Raw genomic sequence first — 18699 nt, forward strand, 5'->3', positions numbered from 1 at the left:
GACTGTTGCTGATTCCTTTGGGGACAACATTCTTTGCAGAAGCATCAGTAAGATGATTTCTTTTAGCTTCCAGCGAATCGTTTAGAATGCCCTGGGATCTTAATACTAGCTGAAGCATTAAGTAAAAGTATAGCATCCAACAATTCCTAAACATATGGCCCATTTTTAGTTTTATTTCCACCGGGAGTAAGGAAGCCACATTGTTTCCAAAACATTCCAAAGTCATGAGCTACTCCAAAGGCATATCGACTTCAGTACAAATGCTGGCAGTTATGCCCTTGGCTAAAACAGAAGCCAGAGTGAAAGCACACAATTCAGCCTGCTGAACTGAAGTAGCCAAAGGTAAAAATGCCTCAGTGACTTCAATTGCATAACCAGCACAGTATTTTCCATTTTCATTTCTAAAACATGAACCATCTGTAAACCACAGGAAAACAGCTTTACCCAGAGGAGTCTCCTGTAAATCATGACGAGGCCTCAGGAGGTGATCTGTCAGTGCCAAGAAGTCATGAGGGGCTTCATTGGTCTCAGAAGGGAGAAGAGTAGCTGGATTAAGGTTATTACAATGTGGAAGAGTTGTGTGAGGAGCAGTTAACAGAAGGATTTCATAGGAAATAAGGTGACTAACCAATAGATGCTGGGTGTAATGAGGATTCAGGAGGGCTTCTACTGTGTGGGGTACAAAGATGGTTAGAGGGGATCTTGCAACAATGTCCTCAGTGGCCTCAACCAAGAGGGCAGTGGCAGTAATGGCTCTGAGGCAAGGGAGGATCCAGGGTCCAGTTGCTGACTGTAGTATCCTAGGGATCTATGGTGGTCCCCATGTTTTTTGGGTGAGTATTCCAAGGGCATTCCCTTTCTTTTCTTTCTTTTTTTTTTGTTTTTTTTTTTTTTTAAATTTTTTGTTAATTCTCACCTGAGGATATTTTTCCATTGAATTTTTGATAGAGTGGAAGGGCATGAGAGAGAGAGAGAGAGAGAGAGAGAGAGAGAGAGAGAGACATTGATGTGAGAGAGACACAGATTGGTTGCCTCCCACAGGACCCCAACTGGGGTTGGGGATCGAACCTGAAACCCAGGTACATGCCCTTGACTGGGTCAAACCTGAGACCCTTCCGTCTCTGGGCTGACGCTCTAACCACAGAGCAACCAGCCAGGGCCTCTTTCTTTTAATATACAAAAAAGAAAAAGGGGTTCAAACCCTGGCCAGTGTGGCTCAGTTGGTTGAGCATCATCCCATGCACTGAGAAATCCCCAGTTTGATTCCCAGTCAGGGCACATGTGCGGGTTGTGGATTCGATCCCCCAGTTAGGGTGCCTCCAAGAGGCACATGATTGATGTTTCTCTATCTCTCTCTCTTGCCTTTCCCCTCTTTCTAAAAATCAATAAAACATATTTAAAAACAAACAAAAAGGAAAAAGGGGATCTGATAATTGGAATGTCCAAGAGCAGGTGGGTTTATTAAACTCTGCTTTAGGCTTTAAAGGCCATGTCCTATTCTTCCCATAAAATTGGGTCAGGATTGTCACTCTTTAGTAAAACATACAGAACTTTTGTTATAAGAGAGAGATTCATTATTAGTTTGAAGAAAAGTTTCTCCAAGCCAATTAAGAGGGAGAATTGGAAAAAGCCCTTGCAGGTCCTCAGAGCCCCATCACTGAGGATTACGAGGACCTTGAGAAGGCTGGTTAGAAGACTAATTCAGGCTGAGGGTGCCTGAAGCATTTAAACTCTCCACAGTCCCTTTTCCAACATACTGGCTCTTTGCAAAAATGGCAGAAACTTGGAGTCTTTTGGTTTTGTACTGGGCTTTCATTTGCCAAGGCTGAAAATTAATAATCATGACAGTCTTACTTCTAGGTGGCCCATCTAGAGTATGAACAAGCCAATTTAGCCAAATTAACTAAATACTGGGTGGACATGGTCTCTCATTCCTGGTCCTCTTAACTAAAAGAGAAAGTCTTGGTTCAGCCCATTAACAATGAAGTTAAAGGTTACCTGAGTGAAATCAACATCTGAAGGAGGGCCAGAATTTTCCTTTAAAATGACCTTTAGTCGATTATAATAGTCGAACAGATTCATCAGACTTTTGTGAGCAAGCCTGAATTTTGCTGCAATCAACAGGCTTTGGGAAAGCCTTAGGAATTGCTTAGTATAGTTCTTTAGGAATTCTCTACTTTCTTTCCCCAAAATTAGAGGCTTGTTTTTCTAAATCCATTTCAGGATATTCCCATTGGGCAGTTCTCATCCGATGTTGAGCCTGGCCTTCACCAACTAACATGAGTTAGCTGATATAAATCAGAAAACTCAAGCTATAGGTCTGAATAACAGTATTAAATTCCTCAGCAAACTTGTGAGGATCCTCAGTTACCTTAAGAGATTCTTAACTCCTGGGAACATATAAAACTTGAGGTTGTTAGGATCCCAAGGGGGCTTAAGTTTAAATCGAAAGGTCCTGATAAGTGGAGGAGGAAGGAGTGGGAGAGAATTCAGGGGAAGGTGGCACCAGAGGTGGACTGGGGGTAAGGAAGCCGGTAGTGAAGGCAACATGGTATATCAGAGGTGGAGCTTGAAACAAAGGAATTGGAGAAAAAGAGCTTGAGGATGCTGGAGAAGAATCCTATGGCAAAATATTCACAGAATAGGGTACCTGGAGATGGAACCTGAGACAGTGGAGTGGAGGGGAATTGCAAGACAGCCATGTAGATAAAGAGCATGTGGGAAGCCATTTTTCTCTCCTTAAAAGTTCAGTAACCTCTGTTAATTCTAAAACTCCATTTTGCAAAGAGGAAACTTCAGGTTCTTGGTCCCATTTGGAAGCCTCAAGACACCATTCAAAATAGACATTCCCTTCAGCTTTGCCAATTTTAGTGCTGTTATTGTTCAATTCACTTTGAAGAAAATGAAGTTTGGAGATCTCAGAAGTTCCCCACAGTGGCCACTGATTTTCTGAATTATTGTTGGTTCAAATCTGTCCATTTTGTTAAATATGTGCATGAAAAGTGTTAGAGTCCCTGCAGGAGGGGTGGTCTTAAAATATTAAATAACTGAGATCCCATTTTTCAGAGACTTTTCTCTAGAGCAAGGGGCCCAAAGTAGTCTACAACAGCTCAAGCAACCTACGCGGTAGAAATCAGCCAGCCTCGCTCTAGAACAGTCTGATCATAGAAAGATCAGGCCAAAGTCTTAAAAAGCCAGTTCTAGGAAACAGCCTGCTCTCTGGAGAGCCTGGCTGTATGTAGGGTGAGCGGCACTCTTTCAATGAGACAGTCCAGGCTAAGACTCAACCAGAAGTGGAGTAATTTCAGTAGAAATAGCCCGTTTCAAAGGAAATTGAACAAAAGCCAGCTGGTCTTCAAGATAACCTGATCTTGAAGAAATCAGGCTGCCCGTGTCCAATCGAGTACTCACAAACAACAGCAGACAGACTAGTGAGGCCTTTTTAACAAACAAAAACCACTCTAAACAGTTTTTGAATAAAGCCTTAAGAGCTTCAAATTGTGAAAAGTGGAAGCTGGATTTGGGAGAAGCAAGCAGTTAGCCCAAGGGCTTTGTTGTTTACCTGCTCTGAAATGGGGGGTTTAAGAAATGGGGGAGAAGATACACAACAATTTGATGTTTTATTTGGCAAAGCAAGATTACCAAGTAGCACGGTCATTTTCAGCTTTTTTATTTGTTGTTCTCATATCTGCTTTTTATCTAGGATGCTTTTCCTCACCAAATATATTTTGTTAATCATTCTAGAAACTTGTGAAAACACTTGACTTACTGTATTCAATTGGAAATACTTCAAACTTTTGAAAGTGCCAGGATTTAAAATTGGAGACTCCGTTTATTTCATTTGGAAAGAGTTACATGAAAGAACTAGGACATTTCCAGGGGACATTGACCTGGATTGTGATTGCAACTCACAAGAGGGGGTTCCAGATCAACTTTGAAAGCACTTACGGCTTTTAAACATGTATATACTTCTACACTTACATAATTTTCTCTAACCCTTTATTATATTACCTACAAATTGAAGGTTGAACTACTGGACTCTATTTCTCTCTGATGCTTTTTAGTTCCAAAATTCTAGACACTGCCCTGGACGATTTGGCTCAGCAGTAGAGCATCGGCCCGTAGACTAATGAGTCGCGGGTTTGATTCTGGCCAAGGGCATGTACCTTGTTGTGGTTCGTCCCTGGCCCTGGTCGGGGTCATGCAGGAGGCAACTAGTTGATGTGTCTCTCTCACGTCAATGTTTCTCCCTCTCTCCCTCCCACTCTGAAGATAAATAGAAAAATATCCCCCGGTGAGGATTAAAAAGAAAACAACAAAACAAATTCTAGGAACTTATTACCTTGGAGAACAAATATGAAATCTTACAGAGATCCTTAAAAGTTTCCTGCCAATCCTGAGCATTTACTATTCCTTGTACCTTTGTTGTCTTGTATATGTTATTCTTGCTTTCATTACAGATTATTTGACTTTGGTATGCAACACTATTGACTATGTATTAATGCCCTTCTTCGAGTAAAGATAGACATTTTGTTTGTAGTTGTAAAATTTTGCACAACAATATTCTAATTTTGGTAATGTACTTTAATCAAGATTTTAGAGAATTTTTGGTATTTTTTTAGATGTATTTGTTTTACCTGGGAGGAAGTAGGCTTTTGTTGAAAGATCATAGCAAGAAATATCCTTTTCCTTTAAGACCATTTAGAAAAAAATTAAGTCTATAGAAAAGTTGCAAAAATGAATGAACACCAACTCACCTTTCACCCAGATTTACTAATGGCTAACATCTCCACACTTGCTGTCTCTTTGTATGGATGGACACTTCCCACCCCAAACCATTTGAGAATTACAGACTTTCTGACACTTCCCCACTAAAATGCCTCAGCATCTTCTAAGGGCAAGGACATTGTCCTACATAACCACAATGCCATTATCACAGCCTATATTCAAATCCCCCCAATTGTTGAAATAGCATCTTATATCATCTGTTCTCTCAAATTACCACTTGTGAGCTAAAATCAACATGGCCGTTATTATATTTCTTGAGTCTATATTGAAGAAATTATGTTAATAGCTATAATGATCTTAATAACTATGATGTAACAATATGATTTTTAATAACTATATATTATATGACAGATAACATGTTATATATAAAACACATGGCATATATTGTATAATGACATGTGTACATATAAAATTAACTCTAAGAAAAATCCTTGGAATAATATTGGTTAACAGTGTTTTAGGCTACACATCTCTCATTTCAAGAGAAGGCCTCTAATTAAAACAGGCTCATTGCTGCTGCTTGTCAGAACTTAGGCTTGTAGTAAATGCTAGCAGAACTTGAAAACCAACCCATGAGTATTCCTAAATTTTCACTTGCTCACCTCTGCCCGTCACATTTTTTGTCTTTTATTTTTCCCTTTACCTCTAGACTCAGGTGTGAGGGTAAACCTGCATTGGGAAACGCAAAATCCACCAACAGATATTGTCATGAAACATTAACTAAAAATATATGGAGACGGGTGATAAATACAGGGTGTGTTCAAAAGAGTGCATTTTGAAACCAGAGAAGGGGGAAAAATGACAGGCATGAGATTGGTAATGGAAAAATGGAGAGGCAAAGGTTATTTAACACCTCACTGTTCAATTGTTTGATCTTTGGACAGACTTAAGTTTTCCTGAGAAAGCCAAGAGTAACTTATTTTAAAAGCTCTGGGCACCGCAGGCCTCTACAGCCATGTTATTCAACTCTAAGTCCACAGCAGGCAGTGCCTGGAGGAGCACCTTCAGGAAGAGGGGACAGAGTCAGGCCCTGCCAAACCAATGGGTGTGAAATGCTATCCATGGGTTCATGCTGTCTTTGATCCTGAGGTTTAGGAGAGACCCTGACTAAAGTGCAGCTGCCCCTAAAATAGAGCACCCTTTGCCTTGCCTGCCTTCCCTGTGCCCTGTGACAGAGCTCACCTTCTTTTTCACATCCAGCCTTTGCCTGGGCTGTGAGGCTGTGCTGCTCTGGGGGTTGAGTTCCCAGAAGCCTCTTCATCATAGCCCATGCTTAATGAGGGCTGATTTTTACTGTGGGCTGGGTGTTGCCCCAACACCTGACCTATTAGCTTGAGAAATCCTCACAGCACCCGTCTACAGAGACATTCAAGGACTTCTTCAAGGTCACATCACAGGAGATTGGTAGATCTGGGATTCAAGTCCAGGCCTGGCCTGCACCCTCAGGCACTGTGCCGCCTGCCCCTCCCAGGAGGAGGGCTTCTGTGAGGAGAGCTGTTCAATGTTAGCTTGAGGCCCAGAAGTAGGACTTAGATTTATTTATTTATTTAAAAAATTTTTTTGTTCCTCACCCGAGGATGTTTTTTTATTTATCATTAGATAGAGTGGGAGGGAGGGAGAGAGAGACAGACAGAGAGAAACATTGATGTGATAGAGCTACATCGACTGGTTGCCTCCCGACATGACCCGACCAGGGCCGGGGATGAACTACAACCGACATACATACCCTTGACCTGAACTGAACCTGTGATTCATTGGTCCATAGGCCGATGCTCTAACCACTGAGCAAAACCGGCCAGGGCAGGACTAGATTTAAATGTTATGGTCACACTTGAAGGTATAAGAATGTTCTTTTTCTGATGGAAGTAACATAGGCCCTTCTTTAACTGGTGGATAAAAACAAGTTTAAAAGGCTGGAAAATATATACATATTTATAGCACTGCTCAGTGTGTTCATCATCGTAGATTCCATGCTCACACTACTCCTCAATGCTGCACATTGGAAAGACAGAAAGGGAACTAACAGTCCTGTATCAGGTGAGAGGCAGGCTTGGGTACTGTGGCTCCTGTTGGCTGAAATGACCTGCCTGTAACTTGGAACAATCCATGTTGTCTTGGAGACCCTTCCACTGCTCTTAGGCCCATTGACCAGTGCCTCAGTCTCCTCTGTTAGTTTTTGATAAAAATCCAGGGAGATTTCAATATGGAGCACTTGATCAGAGTCTGAGACTGTGCTGAACTCTGATGGAGACACAAGAAGATGAGTCCACACTAGTTTATCAGAGGGGGTCCATAAATGAAAGGATGGAGGAGGTTAAAGTTGTATATAAAGGACTGTGTCCATTTCCTATTGCTACCATAACAAATTACCACAAACTTAGTGGCTTAAAACAAAGCACATTTTCTTATAGTCCTGGAGCTCAGAAATATAAAGTGGGTTGACAGGACTGCATTCCTTCTGGAGGCTCTAGGGGAGAATCTGTTTCCTTGCCTTTTCCAGCTTCTACAGGCTGCCTGTGTTCTTGGCTTGTGGTTCCTTTCTCCATCTTCAAAGCCAGCCAGGTGACTTCTTCCAATTTCTCTCTCTCTCTCTCTCTCTCTCTCTCTCTCTCTCTCTCTCTCTCTCTCTCTCTCACACACACACACACACACACACACAAGCACAGGCACAAACACACACCTCTACTTCATGTCACATCTTCATCTCTGACTCTGACCCTCCTGCCTCCCTCCTGTAAAGACCCTGTGATGACATTGAACCCACTCAGATAACCCAGGGTAATTCTTCCTGTCTCAGGAGCCTTAATTTGATCATGTCTGCAAAGTCCCTTTTGCCATATAAGGTAGTGTTTACAGGTCCTGGGGACTAGGACTTGGACATCTTTGGGGGTCCATTATTCAACCTACTAGAAGGACTAATTGCAAATGAATTAACAGTCTATAGGTTATTTATTTGATAGAGTGAGTGTAAAAATGGTGTTAATTATGGAGCAATAAGAGCTAGAGAGAGCCCGTAACACATGAGTCCTTGTTGAATAGTAGGGAGAAGGCACCTTAGGAGAGGCGACATGTATGTAGTGGGGTTGTAGAGAGGGGTGCAGAGGGACCATCAGCAATGGCCTCGTCTGGCTGGAGTAGAAACTACAGATTAGAATATGTGGGGAGTGCCAGGTGGATACTGGAAATATCAAGGGGGAACACTTTGTAAAGTATATGATTGTCTAACCACTATGCTCTACACCTGAAACCAATACAAAATAATATTGAATGTAAACTGTAATTGAAAATAAAAAAAAAAGAATGTATGGGGACAGCATAGCTAGATGGTTCCTAAATGAGGTGGAACCTGAGTGCCACATGGAAGAGTTTGGATTTGATTTTCAGCCATGGGAGGCTGCTGTAACTAGCAGTGCGATAATATTACTTAACATAATATTGATGTAAAATTGGTTCACACTTTATGCTCAACTTGACTGTGACTCAGAGAATCAAAATTAGAAGCAGGCTTAAAAAATGAACAGGAAAACTAATGGACAGTAAGAAAGATTTGGGGGATCTTTGTAAAGGAATATACTAGATATTTTGACAGAATCACTGTGTGTGTGTTGTCAGACTGGAAATGGTGTGCTGGGGGTGGGGGTAGGCTCACTCAGTGCTTCCAAATGAAATGTCCAAAGGTAAGGGACATGAGGGAAGCCTGCCTTACCAGGGCTCTCTGTCAGAGGCTTATGCTCTTTTACTCACTGCCATCTAGGAATTTCATCTTTGATAAGAGAACCTAACTTCCCTAGACTTTGTTGTTTAAGGTGCCCAGGACTCATGAAGTCTTGAACCCATTACACTTTTATTATGGGCTGCAGAAACTTTGGTAAAGGTTAATTACTGCATATTTCTCCTTATGTGGTACTTTCACATCTCCTAAAGCTTTATCACCACCAATATTTGTTACTTATTGATCTTTTTTTCTTTCTTTCTTTCTTTTTTTTTTTTTTTAATACTATATAACTCGGTTCCAAGAAAGACAGATCTGTAGTGGGGATCAGACAACAGCCAGTGTTTATTTAGGCAGGCTGAGGCAATCCTTTTGCAATGGAAGGGGCATTTTTTTCTTAGATGCAAGATCTAGAGAATTATGGAAATGTTGGGATGAAAACTAAAGCATATTTGAGCTTCTTTTCTTTCACCATCCCAGTAATGACAAAAGATGTTTTGAAACTGTGATATTCTCCTGTCTTTCAGGCTTTTTGTGGAAGGAATGCCAGGAACAAAGATGTTTTCCTTCATTTTGCTGTTCAATCAGGTTGCTTATAACCCACGAGGCTGTCATATTGTCATCTTTAGAGCTTGTAGTATTGCCTGCTAACTCTGCAAGGCAGCTGGTTGGGCCAGGCTTGGCCAGAAATGCACTGTGCTCTCTAGTTTGTGGAACCTTCCCCTTCGTGTGTTAGATCCCACTGGCTAATGCCTGGCCTGGATGTTCTTTGATTGCCCATGTGATGGGCATCCCCGGCTGAGGCCTCCTCCTAAGCCAAGCCAGAGAGAGTGGCAACTCCCCTGTCAATTCTCGCTCTGCCCTTCTCCTTTCACTGACGTTCAGGGCATCATTAGAGTTGGAATGCTACTTCCGTCTGCTTCCCCATCTTTTCTCTAACATTTTATTTGCCTTTTGCCTGGTTTCTATGCTAGAATGTTTTTGTTGTTGTTAAACCTCACCCGAGGATACTTTTCCATTGACTTTTTTAGAGTGGAAGGGAAGGAGGTGTTGGGGGTAGGGGGGGGGGAGAGAGAGACATCAATGTGAGAGAGACACATCAATTGGTTGCCTCCCACATGACCCTGACTGGGGCCCAGGAACTGAACTGTCAACCCTTTGGTCTACCAGCCTATGCTCTAACTGCTGAGCCAAACTGGCCAGGGCTATGCTAGCATGTTTTAATCAAAGGATCTGTATGGCTGTTACACCTTAGGATTTCTTTCTGTGCTATCATTTCAGGAGAAGGTTGTATTTCTTGCCTCTGAAACAGCAGGGATAATGTGAACAATTACCCTAGTAGAAGGACTAAATAATACATTTCACTATTTGGGCCTTCAATTTGTATTTTCATTAAAATAATACTATGCAGAAAGTTTTAAAAGCCAATAGTTCCAAAAGGCCTTTAATGCAAAAATTCAGTAAACCTCACCTCTTCTCTACCACCCTCAACTTTTCCATCTATTTCTTCTGATATTTAACTCGGTGTTTCTAAATAATATTTTCATATTGCTCTGTGAAGAATTTCCAGACTTTCCCCTATGTCGGGAGAGTATTTAATGCTGTTGGACAGTCCCTGTGCCCACTGCATTTTCCTTCTCTCCCCTGCCCCACTTTAATTTTAGAAATGTTTTCTGGTCTTGAGGTATTTGTCAAGTTCATGCCAAGTAAGCAGCAAGTCAGGCTTCCTGAGTCATTTGACTATGTTCTCAATGGTTCACATTAGAATATTTTTTGAATACTAAATGTGCTAATAAGTGAACAAACTACATTAAAAGACTCTTTCTGGTTATATGGACCCAACGCAGGAGGTAGGAGTGGACTGAAAAATCACAGTACACTTATAAGATGATACCAGGGGAAGTTTATCACTGTGGTCTTCCTAGATCAATCAAGTTGTCTCAAACTAAGTGGAAATTGAGGCTGTGAATAAACTTAGGACTTCTTATAAGTCTGTGGTGTGTAGTGAAGTCCTATCTGCCCTTTTCTAGAAAATACATAAGGGGCTAGGCATTTGCTAACTGGAACCTAATGCCCTCTGTCACCTCACTTCAGTAATACTTAATCTAGGCATAATTAATCAACCAAAGACGATAGGAAAGAGATGCCAAGGCCAAGAGCAGTTCAGAACTGAGCACTCCATTCAGCAAAGGGTATAATCAAGTTTTTTCTCCACCCCTTCTCCTTCGTGACTTTTAGAGCATACTTGGGACACAGGGCTCGGAAAATTCTTCTGGGGCATTGATAAGATCAGACAGGTTCTTGGAAAATTTTTATCTCAGGAAATTCCAGTTGCCAAGGCTTCCTATCGAGCAATATGTGGCAGCTAGGGTATGGGGGAAAAATAAACCAGAAAGAAAGGTTTTTATTTTTTATTTTTATGAGAGTGAAGCCTGAACAGTTCCATTAGAACAAGTTAAGTCACCCAACTGTAGTCTGTTCTGACAACTTAAAAAAATAGATGAAACAAAACTGTGAGATCATAGTGAACAGAACCGAGAAAACAGCAATGAGTGATAACAGGCTTTTCATAAAAATTACGTTTCTGAATTTCTGTGAAGTAATAGTAAAAATAAATGTGAAATGATTTAGTCTGAGTTTGTTCATTCATTTATTCAGTGCATACTATATACCGGTTCCATATATGCGAGGGGCTAGGAACACAATGGTAAGGAAAGGCAGCATGCCCCAGCTCTCAAGTATTTGCAGTGTAGCCCACAGAGTACTCAACAGACCCCAACTGAGGGATGTGTGGTGATGGGGCGGGCATAAGAGAGGACCCTGACTAGACTACAGCACCTGGGAATATCACTGTCCGTAGAAACTCATATTGAATAGTTGAGCAACTATCTCAAGGTTGAGGATGGTGTGATTTAGGAAAAGAGGGTAGGGGAATGGGAGAAGATATTCTGGACAGAAAAAAATAGCATGTGCCAGGTTCCCATGGCGGGAGGAACAGAAAGAAGGCCGTGGTGACCAGAACTCAGAGTGTGAGGGGAAAGTCATGGGAGGTGAGGCTGGAGGGCTAGGCTGGGCTGATACCATGCAGTCAAAGATTTCAAGCAAGAGAAATACCACAACTGCTCTGACTGTGGCGTGCAGGGCAGGCTAGGGCCATATGAATGTACGGCAGCCAGTCAGTAAGCTCTGGATGTAGCCTGGGTGATGGGCTATGGTTTGGTTGGTAATCAAAGCTGTGGGTGAGTGCAGGAAGTCTGGAGGAGGAAATTGATAGGGCTTGACAGATTGGATATGAGGGATGAAGAAGAGGGGGACATCCAGGGAGACCCTTAGTTGTCTGACCTATAGAATGTGCCAGAATGGATGACATTACCTTTAAAAAAATTTTTTTTAGAGTCCTTCTAATGGTTTTCTACAAATAGGTACTTTTGGTATATGTTGCCACAAAGATAGACAAAGATTTTATGGAAAATCTTTAGGCAGTGGGAGTGGGAGGTTAATATGGAAAGGATGTGAATACCAAAGTAGGAGGCCCCAGACATCCAGAACTTGAAATGTGAACATTGCCCAGAACTGACAAGTTGAGTAATGATGGGAGGAGGGTCATAAAGATGCCCCTTATAGATTTTTTTACAAGTGATTTGAATGAAAGATGAGAAGTAGACGCAGAAAGGAAACATACTGTGAGGCCTGTATAAAGTATAGCTATACTTGAATAAGAAAATTGGAAAGAATATCAGATTTTATTGTTTAGGGGAGATCCTTACCCAGTGATCATTTTTCTAGAAGTAAAGCTTGAAATGTGGGAAACTACATTTTTACAAGATGACAAAACCAGACTTGTTTTTTCTTCTTCTTTTTTTCTTTTCTAAGGTGGTTGATATGCCGGAACACAACCCTGGCAATTTGGGAGGAACAATGAGGCTCGGAATAAGAAGAACTGTTTTCAAAACTGAAAATTCAATATTAAGTAAGTTTCTCAGATCTTTTGTTTTACAAGACATCGGGTGCATTTGCCTTGCCCTTCCACCATCCTGCTTCTCTTCCAGCAGCCTCGGGTGCTCCGACTTCCTGTCACCTGTCCCCCCTAACCTGGCTGGTCCTTCTGCTTCCCAATTCCTCTCCCCGGAAGGGTTGGTAGAACACATGTGGATGCTCCTTCTCGTTTGATGTTCACCATACCCTGTCCAGTGGGCTGTTTTGTGATTTACCCATGCTCCTGGACATGACCTTTTGCTGGGAGAGCCCTAATTCCAACTCTGCTCTTTTGAATCCACTGTTCTCTCTACTATATTGAAACCCACTCCTTCTTTGATTGTTTCATGTTTGACTGGTTTTAGCCACTAATTTAGGAATTTCTTGAGAATGAGGGCAGGTATGTCTCAGAAGTCTATTTCTCTGTTTCCCTCAGTAGCTCCAGCATGAGGAGAGGAAAATATGATGTCATACTTGCTGATCTACTGATCTATAATTTGCTGACCTTCCACTCCCAGTAAGATTACTCTAATTTCTGTGGAGTTTTGCCCATATATTAACATTTTCTATGAGATTAACTTAATGTCAAAACTCTGAAAGCACTTAATTCAATTTAATAAATATATCTTGAGTGCCTACTGTGTGCCTTATGCACCATGCTAGATTCTGCAGATACAGTAGTGACCAGAACAAATACCAGCCCTGCCCTCCTGGGGCCTCATAACAAGTGGAGAAGTGGGATAAAAGGGGCCGTGCAAGGTGCTAATGGGGCTGTCTGCAGAAGAGGGAGCCCAGTATCTGGGGCATCCAGCATCTTTCTGTGAAGTTTTAAGAATATCTGAGAAAAATGCCTTCTTAACTCAATGAAGAATCAGATCAGAAATATGAGTTTCTCCTTTAAGGATAATACATAGCTTCTAAGGAATATAAAGCTTCCTAGCAAGAATAAAGTTGAAAAAGAAAAAGTTTCAAAGTGTACACATTTCCCTACTTTCTCTGGATAAGAAACCTTTGTTTTCTAAGTGACTTCTTTAAGAATATATATATTTTTTCTTTTTGTGGCTATTACTTTGACACTTTGTTCAAATGATTGCCTAAGTGACCAAAAATAGTTAGAAAATTAAAGTTTTAAAATTGCATCTGCTGTAAAAGAGTCAGTGATAATGGTTTTGAACTTTGAAAAACAGAGCATGTGATATATATACACACACACACACACACACACACACACACACACACACACACATATTTGTTGTTGTTGTTAATCCTCACCTGAGGATATTTTCCATTTACTGTTTTTTTAGAGAGAGAGTGGAAGGGAGGGAGGGAAAGAGAGAGAGAGAGAAACATTGATGTAAGAGAGATGTATTGATTGGTTGCCTCCCACATGACCCCAACCAGGGCTGGGGATTGAACCTGCAACCCAGGTATGTGCTCTTGACCGGAGTCAAACCCATGACCTTTCGGTGCATGGGCCGATGCTCTAACCACTGAGACAAACTGGCCAGGGCTGTGTTCAATATATTTAAAATTTTTATCTGTCTTGATAGAAGTAAGACTGATTTAGGATTTGTTTTTCTTTACAGGAGACATAAAAGTAATGTTGGTGATTTTTATGAATTTTAAACACAACACCAAAGCTTGTTTCTTAATATCTCTTGCCTGCCTGGAAAAAAATTTTAAACAGTTTCATTGATATTTAATTTACATACCATACAATTCATCTGTTAAAAGTATACAATTTACTGTTTTTTATTCATTCCCGTTAGTTATCACTACCACCTCTCCAGCCCTAAGCAACCATTAATCTACTAACTGTCTCTATAGTTGACAAATCTGGACATTTCATGTAAATGGAACCATATAATATATGGTATTTTGTTGGTCTTCTTTTATTTGGCATAATATTTTCAAAGTATACACACATTGTAGCATGTGTCAGTAATTCATTCCCTTTTATGTCTAAATAATATTCCACTTTATGGACATATCACATTCTGTTTATCCATTCATGAGTTGCTTGACATTTGGGTTATTTCCAGGCCTGCCTTAGATGGAAATTATGCTTCATAGTTCGCAAAAGGCATGAGTATATGAACCCGAGGTCCCCAGCAGGCATAAAGTTTTGCCCTCCCACCTGTGTGAGGTCTTCCACAGGTCTTCCAAAAAGGTTGTGTCAAAGATAAGAGATAAACACAGGACCACTGTGCATAGCTTTATTAAATGTCATAAAAATATAAAAGCATATAATACCTTACTGTTTTGTGTTTTTTTTTTTTTCTTTTTTTTTCCTAGTCGGCATATTTCTTTTGTAGGAGTTTATCTTTTTCACAAGCTGGCACATTTCGTTTGTAGGATTTTTTTTCTCTTGTCAGCCCATTTATTTCGTAGACTTTTTTTTTCCTAGTCAGCACATTTCTGCAAGAATGGTAAGGAACAAAATGCATTTGGCCACATTGCCTATGACAATAACTTATTGTTTTGATGAAAAGCATTTTGATGCTATTCATTCTTTATTTATATTTGATTTATAGGCCAGGATTGCAGTGCTCTGGATTAAATGGAAAAAAGAAAGTAAAGAGGTTTTCTTTTATTTTGAAATTGGACCAAAGCCTAAAAATATTGATAGACACAATGGCTGGATTACTAGAGTGATTCTAATTTTTATATTCATCAAGAACAATTCCTCTTTCTTCTTAGTCACCTGTTAGTTCCTTAAGGGTTATGAAAACTATGGATTTATTTTTTCTTCTTTTTAACCACTTTATTGAGGAAAGATTGACATACAAAAAGCTGTACATTTTAATGTGTACAACTTTATGAGTTGAATTTGAGTTTTCTAAAGTAGAGATTATAGATATAAATTGATTTAAATAAAAGTACTGCTAATCATCATTTGTTTTATTTATAGGAAATGTGTTCTCAGAGTCTCACTCCCATCCTGTGTGTGTGTGTGTGTGTGTGTGTGTGTATGTGTGGTCTTGGTCTGCAAAGGCTTTCTCTTATAAAAGGATTAATGGTGGTATGCTTGATATTTTTCCAAACTGTATATTTCTGACCCTTCTCCTAAGAATTAATTGTATAGCCATGGTCTTTTCCAAACTTTATCTACCTATCATGCTTACTTTTTATATAGTCTTTTATTATAGCATGACTTTTTCATGTATTTCATATTCATGTCTATTATTTGGGCATATAATTTTTAATTGAGTTAAGGGACCATAATCTGCTAATTGATTTCCTATTGTTAAACATTTCAGGTTGTTCCCTGCATTTTGTTAGAAAAACACTGATGGGAGGGAACATCTTGAGAGAGTTTATGTACTTTTGTTATTTCCTTAGGAGAGATTTCCTGGAGTCAGACTGTTAGGTCAAAGGGTACGAACACTTTTATGACTAATACTTCTACTGGATTGTTTGAAAGAAGAGGTGAACAAGTTCATAATGACGTTAACTGTACTGTAGTGTTCTTACCTTTTCTAATCTTTTTGTTGTATATTTATGATTTTCTTCTTGCTCAATGACCCCTCCAAAGACCAAGCCTCTTTCATATTTATAATCTAATGTTATTTCTTTCAATGCGATTTTTATTTGTAACCTTTGGCAAATAGATAGTGTTCAGTATATGCTTATGGTACCACATCGATTGTGGTGACACATTTCTAATTCCCTGAATTGAGAATTTCTGGAGTTTTAATTTTTCATAATGTCTTACTCAGAACCAAACCTTTGCATTTGAAAAAGTACAGAAAATGAAGACAATCCCCCCTTTTTCTTTTTAAAAAACTCCTGGAAAAGTCAGTAAAAGATTTTGTGAGTGCCAGACCACTCAGTAATGTCTCCTTTATGTGCACAGGTGGGATTGTTGAATCAGAAGCGTAGAGCTGAATGGGCAAGGAGGATATTGTGGGAGAGATTCCAGAAATCTGCTCACTCCCAAAAGAGCATATCTTGTTTCTCTAAAGGGGGTGGGAGTGAGTGTAGGTGGGGGAGTCCTGAGAATCAGGTGATGAGTTGTACGTGACTTCTCTGTGACTTCTCATTCCTAACTGGCACTCTTCCCAAAGCCAGATTCAACCTTAAAGCAGTCTTGTCTACAGTGCTGTCAGAGTTCCAATGGGAAGACCCAGCAAACCTTTTGTATCTAAGGAACAACACAGTCTATTTAAGAAGATGGGGCCACAGGATGGAGACCTAGCTTTCTGGGGAATGGCAGGGGGTCCTGAACCTCCTCATTATTTTCCTACAAGAAAAAACTATGTCCCTTGTTTTTCACAGTTAAAAAAGGCTAGTGTTTTTTTTTTTTTTTTTTTTTTTAAGTTGCCTGGAAATTGTTTGGAACTTTAGCCGCAAAATGGAGTTTCTTCTCCCGTTACTGAGATTTTAGGCACCCACGTGCCAAATTGCAAATGGTTAATAGCTGAACAACCTGCAGCAACATTCCTCCAAAGGAAGAAAACTTTTGTGCGAGTGATATAGAATTGCCTAAATGGGATCTTCCCAAACTAACTGTCCTCAGCTCAGGTGATAGATGGCATCTCCAGTGCCTTTCCAACCTGTAGCTTTTCGTTTTGTTTCAGGTTCTATAACACGTCTCTGAGGAAACTACTCCTGAGCTCTTGGCCTTTGGTTTCAGGATTTTTTTGTTTGTTTGTTTCTCACCTGAGAATATTTTTCCACCTATTATCAGATAGGGTGGGAGGGAGGGAGAGAGAGAAAGAGACAGAGAGAAACATTGATAGACCAGTTGCCTCCCACATGAGGGCTGGGGACGAACCGCAACCGAGGTACGTGCCCTTGACTGGAATTGAACCTGTGACTCATTGGTCCGCGGGCCAACACTCCAACCACTGAGCCACACTGGCCAGGGCATGTTTCAGGATTTTAGAATGCCCTCAGAAGTTAGGGCTAACTGGTAGATGAGTTCTCAGTACAGCATCTTCTAGGATCTCAAGTCATTTGATAATGTGTGGCTGAGCCAAGTTGGCTCTATTATGAGACCTCCAGTCATAGACCCAGTGATAGGGTTCAAAAGGAGAATAGAGGTCATGAACCCTGCCTTGATGTCTCTTTCACTCAACCTGGGTCATTAAAACATCCACAGCAAAAGGCAATGTACATGCTCTATATTTCCAGAGTGTCTTTCACTATGGGTAGAAGTAGGCTTCCCTGCTCTCTTCTCTTCTTCTGTTCTTTCCCATTTATGGACTTTTTACAGTGCTTTCAGGATATTTCTCTTCTCTTCCATTTGTGATGCAACACTGTGATGGATTCAGTCTTGATGTGGCTTCTTCTGTAAATCCTTGGTTATAAGGCTTCTCTCTAGCTAGTCTTCAGTTGGTTATTCAGGATGATTATTCTATAATTTAGTTGTAGTTCCAGTTTGGTCCCGGGAAGAGGTGAGTGTAGCTTCCACCTAGTCCGCTGCAGTCTTGGATTCCTTCAAGGCCCTTTGTTATTGTACTTTAGTTTTCATTTCTTTCCATTGCTACAAAGTAGAAACTCCCTCACCTGCAAATATTGATTTACTTATGTGTATACTGCCCATGTCTCAGGTATCCACTAACACTTAAACATAAGAAGGAAGTGATCTACCTGCCCAAGGTCTATTACCTAAATGGTCTAAACAAGGCATCTGTAAACTTTTTCTGTAAATGGCCAGAGAGTAAACATTTCTGGTTTTGAGGCCATGTGGTCTCTATCGCAACTACTCAACTCTGCTCTTGTAGTGTGAAAGCAGCCATAGACAATACATAAATAAATGAGCATGGCTGTGTTTCAATAAAACTTTATTTATGGGCACTGAAGTTTGAATTTCATGGCATTTTAATGCGGCATAAAGTATTCTTCTTTTGATTTTTTTTCAATCACATGAAAATGTAAAACCATTCTTACTTCAAGGGCTGAACAAAACCAGGGAGCCCAGCCAGGTGTGGCTCAGTGGTTGAGCATCGACCCCTGCACCAAGAGGTCCCTGGTTTGATTCCCAGTTAGGGCACATGCCCAGGTTGTGGGCCCAATCCCCGTGGGGGGCATGCAGGAGGCGGCCAATGGATGTTCTTTCTCATTGATGTTTCTGTCTCTCTCTCTCTCTCCCTCTCCCTCCCTCTCTCTCTAAAAATCAATAAAGAAAAAAAAGACAGGGAAATCCTGTTTTGCTTCAGCGTTGCCATGGTTTGTAGAACCATGGTCTAAATAGAAGAAGCAAAGATGGAATGAAGCAC

At 40.6% G+C, this 18699-nt stretch overlaps 1 protein-coding gene across 1 annotated transcript in view; it reads left to right on the forward strand.

Moving 5' to 3' along the window:
* The window catches only part of CTPS2 (CTP synthase 2), a 118137-nt gene that overhangs the window by 63167 nt on the left and 36271 nt on the right, over positions 1–18699 (forward strand). Inside the window, exon 14 of the mRNA XM_036270244.1 lies at positions 12374–12470. Within this exon, the coding sequence (XP_036126137.1) occupies positions 12374–12470 (97 nt within the window). The remainder of the gene's footprint in view (positions 1–12373; positions 12471–18699) is intronic.

Source organism: Molossus molossus, unplaced genomic scaffold, assembly GCF_014108415.1.
Source record: "Molossus molossus isolate mMolMol1 unplaced genomic scaffold, mMolMol1.p scaffold_m16_p_2, whole genome shotgun sequence".
NCBI classification, from domain to species: Eukaryota; Metazoa; Chordata; class Mammalia; order Chiroptera; family Molossidae; genus Molossus; species Molossus molossus.